The sequence below is a fragment of the Austrofundulus limnaeus genome, unplaced genomic scaffold (genome assembly GCF_001266775.1).
Source record: "Austrofundulus limnaeus strain Quisiro unplaced genomic scaffold, Austrofundulus_limnaeus-1.0 Scaffold361, whole genome shotgun sequence".
NCBI classification, from domain to species: domain Eukaryota; kingdom Metazoa; phylum Chordata; class Actinopteri; order Cyprinodontiformes; family Rivulidae; genus Austrofundulus; species Austrofundulus limnaeus.
In genome coordinates this window covers 177,118-185,072 of record NW_013952763.1, presented here as the reverse complement: position 1 = coordinate 185,072, position 7,955 = coordinate 177,118, and the positions used below count along the sequence as shown (strand labels likewise).

The window sequence follows — 7,955 nt, the reverse complement described above, 5'->3', positions numbered from 1 at the left end:
ATATAGATGTAAAGTCTGCCAATAAAGTTTCAATTGAATTGCTGTGTTTTTTTTGTTTTTTTTTAAGGTCGAGTTTCCCGAGGCACGGATATTTGAAGAAACACTCAACATCCTGATCTATGAGAATAACCGAAGGTCGGGTCCAGGAGGATTGCATCTCTTAGATTCATCTCTGGGGGGCGGTCACTCCGAGGAGGAGGGCGCCACGGGAGGGGACAGGCGAGTGAGACGGATCCACGTAAGGAGGCACATCATGCATGATGAGCGAGGACACGGTCAGCAAACTGTGTATAAGGACTAACTCTGTGAAAATAATCATACGGCATGGGAGAGTGATTTATTTTGCTTTGTTGTTGTTGTTGTTTTGAATGCTTGCAGAATGAAAGAGACGTCCTCGTTTAGAGCAATATAGCTCGGTCTTTTTCTGAAAATGTCTTTAAGCACACTTTGCCGAAATCGGAGGGTTGACTGATTTTTGTGACTCAAGTTAGAGAAAATGTTTACAGGAAAAACAATTTGTACACATGTGAATAGGAAATAACTGACTGGAAACTGTCAAAATCTTATTTCAGACGTTCAAAAGCGTTTCATATGACTGAATGAATCTTAATTTATCTTTAATCTTGAGATCACCTTCTGTTACTGCGGGTACGACTTGTGTGGCAGCTTCCTCTCCAGCTGTAGGAAATACTGTCAGTTTATTCAGGCTGTCAAACATTTGATGTTTCTGTTAAAAACAACAATCCTGCTGAACAGTGACTGACTGAGGTCGGTGAGGCTGAGCCCTGACATGTTGACACTGAAAATAGACCCAAAAAAAGCCATTTTTACTTAGAGGTGTCCACGATAGAGCAGCTCAGTTTTCTTTGTTTAAATTATTACACTTGTTGCTTCAAGTTGTTGTTGTTTTTTAATAATTTATGAATCTAATTTATTGTTTGGTATTTAACTTTTGTATCAGATGTTTGGGTTACGTAATGCTTAAGTGACTTAGTTCTGCAACTCTACAGCACAGATCAGATTTTAATTTATACCTAATAATAAATCTTAAACCTACACATCAGTTCAATGTTTCAAGATTAACTGTGACCATTTTCTTTGTGAGTTATTCTGAGCCATGATCTTTCACTTTTGCTTTGTCTTGTACCAAATTTATTGGCCATACAGTCATTAGAAAGGTAGGATAGACTTAATTTATTTGTTTTTACCTCAGGGAGAGGATAAATTGCATTTTTTTTTCAGTATTCACTGGCAAAATGTTAACCTAAGCACTCTGAATAGCTGGAAGGGGGGAAATAAGCCATTGAATGGGAGGAAAATGTTAGTCAAACCCATACTTGATCCCTAAAGATGCACTAATACAAATTCCATTCTGTTGTTTTGGAAATGTTTTAAATTAACTGCTTATAAAATAAAATGCTTACAAAACCATCTTTAGCCTCTGTTTAATTTGTGTTTGTGTAGTTTAAGAAATCAGCAGTGTGACACAAGTCACAAACAACTGATGTTAATTGCAGGTCAATCATACTCGGGTAGTGTGAGTTGTGATACGCAGAATAGTGTGGAATATCAGAACATTCAAAATACCTTTGTTTCATTGAACACAGAATCTAATCATGCATTTTAATTTACGTTAAGCATACCAGTTTTTTGAAAACTGCTCAAAATTTTTGGATTTCTCTAAACTTTTAAAATATGAAAACAGCAGATTCTTTGTGTTGTTGAAATCCCAATAAATTTGACAAAACCATTGGAGGCTTAATATAGGGAACCACAAACACTTTCAGAGATTACCTGATTTTATTTTGACTGTGTATTTAAACTATATTAAAATAAAAAACTATTGAAAGAACTTGTGCACATCAACCCAACATGTTTGTTTTAAACAATAAGTTTTAGTCTAGCATCTGTGAATCAAATAAAACTCACTCATGTTCATGTTTGCATAATCAGAAATTAGATTTTTTTTTTGACAAAGGAAAATGCATGTTAATTAGATTTAATTTTGAAACGTACAACTTGTGAAGTGTTTCTAAAAAAAAGTTAAAACCTTGTGCCTGTTTTTTTTATTTTAAGAAAAATAAGATGCTACAATTGAGGGTCTTTTTTTAATGAAAAATGNAAATAAGATGCTACAATTGAGGGTCTTTTTTTAATGAAAAATGTTAATAATTAAAAGTTCTGTTAGCTAAAGAACAAACAGTTAAACCTTCCTGAATTTGGTTCAYGTGTTATTAGAGTTGTTGTTTGGAGGCGTGGTCTCTACGCGTCACTTCCGGTCCCTTCGCTCTTCCTGCCGCCAAAAAGAAAACAGCAGTATTAAAAAATGGTGTCAGAAAAAGAGACGGCGGCTATCCGCAGGTTTATAGTTCGGCAACTTCGTGATGAACCAGACTTAAGGTACAAATAAAGCATCTATGTGAATAGTAAACAGGTATTATTGTTCCTTTTAAAAAGAAAACAACGCTTTCTCGCGTGTGTATCTTGTGAGTAAACATCACTGTTAGGTCATTGTTTTAAAAATTTACTGTAACTATTTACTGGGTCATCCTGTACACTGGCTTAAATTTAGCTATTCTTTTAATTTAATAGTAGGTCGTTATCTGTAATTTGAGTTTCCAAACACTGAGATTTCAGTTGTTAAAAGACAGGCACCTATACTAGCAGGTGTCGGTGTTTACACTTTCTTTACCAATCTGTCACTATTATAAGTTGCTAAACTAGCTAAATATATATATTGATATTCAAAATAAAACAAGAGGGATCGTATCTATGTACAAATAAAGGTCCCCCCCCCCTCAACTTTGTAAAACCCACAGCAAATTGTTGTGCAGTCTGTATAATCAAAATATATTGTTTAAAAAAATGGACTTTTATTTTGAAGCTGACAACATTTCATTTCCCATTCAAAAATGTCTGCAGTGTGTGGAGCTCCAAGCTTTACAGAACTGCTCAAGAGGCATTTTGTGAACATTCAGGTTAGACTGGAGCTACTCTCCTCATAAAGAAGAATCACTTTTTACTTGACTCCTGAGAGAGAAGTTCAGGGACAAATCTTACAGATGTGACCTCCAGTGTCACTGGCCATTCTCTACATGGAGGAAATGGAAAAAGCGAAACGACACCAAGCCACTGGTTCAGATATTTGAATGACACTTTGGTCAAAATYCATGAAAAAGAAGGATGAAACKCTWTGGCAACCTCTCRAAGAGGGAAAAGCCGAAGGAAGAAGATGCATTTATTTTCTGAAGATACTTTTCATTGTGTCCCAAAATGTGATTGTGAATTGCTCCTTSATGCTGAATGTTTTCATTTTGTTTTGTTTCAGCACCTTGACGATTGCAGTGTTAAGAGAGAGATATATGGCCCATGTGAAATGTGATTTAAGTTCTGAAGCAAAAAAACTCATMAAAGATGTGGTGAAAGAAGAAGTTATAAAAATAAAGGTACTTAAAACCTTTAATAGTTGTTAAAATCTTTATTATTAATAAATTTCAGGAGTGAATACTCTCCAGCTTGGGGAGAAATTTTGTTTGTTTGCTCAGGAAGCAAAAAGYAACTTTCTACTTTTCCCTCTGTGAACAAGTAAAACATTGTTTTAAARAYRAATAAATTATTTTATAGGTATTCTAAAAAAGTGATGTTTTTCGCTTTGATGCTAAATTCTCTGTGTTGTWCTCATTGCAATTGGTATTTTCTAGAAAAATAAGAAAAGTGAAAGTGAGTCTGAGATCACTACGCCCCCAAACAAAAAGAAAAGAGCGAGGGAGCAGAAAGAGGTGGGAAGTGATGAAGAAAAACGACCTACAGCAAAAAAATCACGAGCTTATCTTTCAAACTCATCATCAGGTAAATTCTARTTATTATTTTTTAATGTTCTTCAATGTCTCCAGTTTATTAATAGGCAGGTTTTATGTCGATCTAAAATGCTGTGCACCAACGTTAACACTTCAGCTACTGATGCAAGAAGGGATGATTGTTTTTTTTTTTAATTATTTCATTCAGATCATTTCTTGCTCAAATTGTCTGAAAACTAAACACATTTCTCATCATAAAATCACAGAAATATATAATCTTCAAATCGTAGCTCTTTCTAAAACATGTTTTTGCCATGGGATTTGTTTCAGATTCGGAGGATGATGGGGACTGCAAACCAAGAAGTTCGAACAAAAGAAAACCAAAACCCAATGATGCAAAACAAGAGCTAGAGAAAAAACCGACCCCACAGAAAGCTGGAGGTGCGAAGGAGGAGAACACGAGCGATGACTCCTCAGACGAARAGGCGAACGGATCAGAAAAAAGCAGCACCAAGAGTGACAGTCCAGAGAAAACTGTGAAAGAGGAAGCAAACGATTCAAAGGACGAAGAGMCGAGAAAAATCAGCACAAGTGTCGTGAAGAAAACCGCAGAGAGTGATCAGCAGAGCGATTCAGAGAAGTCCGAAAAAAGCGACAAGMTCAACGACAGTGAGTCCTCGGACAGTGAAAAAGGTGATTGTGTAAACTATTCCTATAGGTGCACAGATTATTGTGTCTGAACGGATTTCTTAATGTATATTCTGCTCCTGTGTCGCACAGAAGAAAATGCCTCGGCAGAAAAGAAAAACGACTCCAGCTCAGATTCATCATCCCTGCCTTCTTTGGAGGAAGACAATAAGAGTGCGACAGAAGGTGCAAGAGAGGACAAGAAGAAAAAGAAAAGGATGAAGAAAGAACCGAGCGCTCGAGGCCAAAAGGTGAGTTGAATGTTAGTGAGCTGGATCTGAATCAAAACAGTGTTGGAGCATTAATGGGATTACTGGAACATTTAATGTTGCATCTCCTCTTTATAACTTTTATTTTGTTTACTTCATCCYGCAGGAAGATGACAAAGCAGTCGTACGGCTCAAACGTTACATCGCTCTCTGCGGGGTGAGGARGAACTACAAGAAGCTGCTCGATGGCTGCCACTCCACTCGCTCCAGAGTGGCCGTTTTAAAAAGGGAACTCGAAGGTCTCGGTGTCCACGGTCTGTGGAAAACACATTCATCCTGTTACAAACCATACARCTCAACTATAAGAAAAACTTAATTCTGTTCGGATGCTGTTGTAATTTTCCAKGTTTCCTGTTGACTTATTTTACTGACACTCGTTTTAAGTGAAAAGTTTATTTTATTAGCTTTTTTATAGCAACAAACTTAACTTGAACAGCTCAACACTTCGAGTTATGATATGACTGTTTTCTTTTTACTTAGGTCAACCATCTATTGAGAAATGTAAAAAAATCAGAGTGAAGAGAGAACAAGCCCAGGAGGTTGCTGAGCTTGACGTTGGCAACATTATCACCACAGAAGGTATCTGGTTGTCTCTGTTTTGGTTTTTGTGGGTTTTAAAGCAGTGGTTCCCAACCTGGGGAGTGCCAGAGAGCACATCTCTTTCAGCTTGGCTTGAAAACTGGGAACCACTGGTTTAAATGMGAGTGTTGATCAGTTTTCTTTTTTAACTGAATTTGGAATAACTTTACTACCAACGTACCATGGTTTATGGTTATCTTTTGTACGCTTATCAGACACAACCATGAAGTCATAGATACTTGTATTGTTGCAGTGCAATTTTCCTTGTATACTTAATCAGTGTTTGYAATTTTATGATTATGTTCCTCACTCTACATCAAATTCTAGATATCAAAACAATTGTAGGATGTGGATTTTATATATATAAAACCTGGAAAAGTAAAGAAATGCAATCAATCTTTCCATTGTTTCATCACTATCATTTTAATGCCATTGACTCATAAAAATGTTCTCTTGTGATAAGCGTTTGATGTGGTTATCTTTCAGGACGTCCTAAACGCAGAGGAAACTCAGCGAGGCAGGAGCTGGTCCCGCCTTCTTCTACTTATCAGCGCACTCTGAACTCTGGCTCTGAGAGCGATCAGGAAAACAACACAGATGCAGGGCGCCGAAAAATGTCCGAATGGACCAACCTGCGGGGGATTATCAGTGATGATGCAGACAGTGACTAATAATGACAGTTTTTTTCTTTTCTTTTTTCTTTTGTGTTTAGTGTTGACTTATTTGCTTTGTGTTTGCTGTTTAACTACAAACTGTGCAAAGTATTTGTAAACAAATATAAAAGTTATTAAAGTTCTTTGAATAAACGTTTAATGTTTGAATTAACAGAAAAATAATGCTTTTTGTGGTTTAAAAATGTATTGAATTACATGTAGATTTTTATACTATGATTGTTGATTACCTGTTTTGATAAGAAACAATAAAAATACATTTTACACCACAATTTGGAATTGTTATATTTAGCAGAAATCTCGGCATCGTGTAACCGGAACGAAGGTTATCRTGGTTTAGCGACACGGACTGTTTTACTGTTGGACTTGTTCTACAGGGTAATGTGTCCGCCTGCAGTCCTTCAGGTCAGGATTTAACTTATCGGCACAGTTTTATATTTCTTTTTACGTTTGGAATCCTAATGTTTGACAAAAATACTAATTTCAAAATAAATAAATTTATGGAAATATTTTTCAGCAAAGAAACATTACCGAAATGTCTCGTTTATGTTTTTCACGTTGTTTCATCACAATGCTAACTCATTCTCTAAATTAAATATAAAACGGGAATCAGAGCATTTTAATTCAGTTATCCAAACTAGTTTTTTTTAAAACGTAGTGTGATGGACTACAATCAATAAAAATATCACGGAAATATTACTGAAGGTAAGATAATCATATTAGTCCCTCAGGTGGGAYTAAAATATAAAATAAATAATTAAATCAAACAGAAATGCATCAGTTAATATAGCGCTCTCCTTTATTGAAGCTACACCAACCATTCTACGTTTCAGATGAATGTGTGTCCCATAAAGTTTAGAATAACACACTGACATCTCCTGCAGGGATGGATGAAGACACACCAGATGAAGTCCTCACAGACATAAGGACCAGGAAGCTCGGAGCCTGGGGTATTGCTCAGATCGCTGCTGGCACTGGGCTCGGTGTATATTTCATGTGGGTGGGAATCCTTCAACCGGGCTTCCGAAAGGTCCCACTGAGGCTGCAGGTGTGCATCTGAGGCCTTTGAATAGAAAAGGTTGTAATGTCAACATCACTCCTTTGTTCTTTAGCTCTGTGAAATGTCTTCCAGGTCCCYTACATTCCTGCCAGCAAAGCTCAGGTGCAAAATGTGATGACCCTCCTGAGAGGACGGAAAGGGGGTCTGGTGGATTTGGGATCTGGGGATGGTCGAATTGTAAGTGGAGTTTATGAACGAGATACTTGGAGTGTTTTTCTTGCAAATTAGAAGGACTGTTTTTGTTTATCGATTCTAACTTCTAAGGTCTTGGAAGCCCATCATCATGGTTTTAGTCCAGCTGTTGGTTATGAGCTCAACCCCTGGCTTGTGCACCTAGCTCGCTTTTATGCCTGGAGAGCAGGTCACCATGGCAAGGTTTCATATCGACGAGAAGATCTCTGGAAGGTTTGGCATGATTTATGGATTTAGTATTACTACTTTCCACTAGTTATACAACTTATTAGGTGTGCTTTATTTTAAAAATGCAACAGTTTGAAGTAWAATTGGGCTCATTTTCTGTAAACAAAAATAGACAAAAAAAAAAGCCAAAATCATACCACTTTTCTCAAATCTAAACTGATAACAAAATTAGCAACATTTGGTAATAAACTGACCCAGCAAGGACACTGAGATTTTCACTAGTACCACTTGATCTTTGTCTCTGTATTTGTGTCAGCAACACAGACCTTTTCCTTTTAAGCTTAAATAGACAGAAATTAAAAAAAACATTTGCAACACTAACTGTATGAAAAACATACAACTGACAATATCAAAAAAGTGAAATTAAAAAACATAAAAAATGTAAAAACAGCAGTGCTATACTAAGACATAAAAGTTATAAAACATGACCAGCAGTCTAAGTACGTAAAATTTATTTGTAAAGCTATTTAAT

At 36.4% G+C, this 7,955-nt stretch overlaps 3 protein-coding genes across 6 annotated transcripts in view; all 3 read left to right on the top strand.

Annotated features, from left to right (window-relative positions):
• kctd13 (potassium channel tetramerization domain containing 13) overlaps nucleotides 1-1,431 on the top strand; it is a 9,134-nt gene extending 7,703 nt beyond the window's left edge. For both annotated transcript variants that reach the window (XM_014023254.1, XM_014023255.1), the window contains one exon: nucleotides 68-1,431. In XM_014023254.1, coding sequence (XP_013878708.1) covers nucleotides 68-301 — 234 coding nt within the window. In that variant the 3' untranslated portion in view covers nucleotides 302-1,431. The remainder of the gene's footprint in view (nucleotides 1-67) is intronic.
• Nucleotides 1,432-2,295: 864 nt separating this feature from the next.
• hirip3 (HIRA interacting protein 3) lies at nucleotides 2,296-6,229 on the top strand. Of its 2 annotated transcripts, none has more exons than XM_014023251.1 (8): nucleotides 2,296-2,400; nucleotides 3,329-3,446; nucleotides 3,702-3,849; nucleotides 4,128-4,490; nucleotides 4,581-4,735; nucleotides 4,860-5,007; nucleotides 5,234-5,332; nucleotides 5,819-6,229. In XM_014023251.1, exons 1-8 carry the CDS (start codon nucleotides 2,327-2,329, stop codon nucleotides 6,001-6,003), a joined length of 1,290 nt encoding a protein of 429 aa, XP_013878705.1. In that variant the 5' UTR covers nucleotides 2,296-2,326; the 3' UTR covers nucleotides 6,004-6,229. The 2 variants fall into 2 exon arrangements, with proteins under 2 accessions (XP_013878705.1, XP_013878704.1); XM_014023250.1 differs by having other exon boundaries at nucleotides 2,297-2,400; nucleotides 4,578-4,735.
• A 120-nt stretch (nucleotides 6,230-6,349) lies between these two features.
• antkmt (adenine nucleotide translocase lysine methyltransferase) overlaps nucleotides 6,350-7,955 on the top strand; it is a 3,259-nt gene continuing 1,653 nt past the window's right edge. The window contains exons 1-4 of one of the 2 annotated variants that reach the window (XM_014023252.1): nucleotides 6,350-6,408; nucleotides 6,888-7,051; nucleotides 7,136-7,240; nucleotides 7,328-7,468. In XM_014023252.1, coding sequence (XP_013878706.1) covers nucleotides 6,890-7,051; nucleotides 7,136-7,240; nucleotides 7,328-7,468 — 408 coding nt within the window. In that variant the 5' untranslated portion in view covers nucleotides 6,350-6,408; nucleotides 6,888-6,889. Of the gene's footprint in view, nucleotides 6,409-6,679; nucleotides 6,709-6,887; nucleotides 7,052-7,135; nucleotides 7,241-7,327; nucleotides 7,469-7,955 lie in introns of those variants that run through there. The other variant, XM_014023253.1, reaches the window with a different exon arrangement.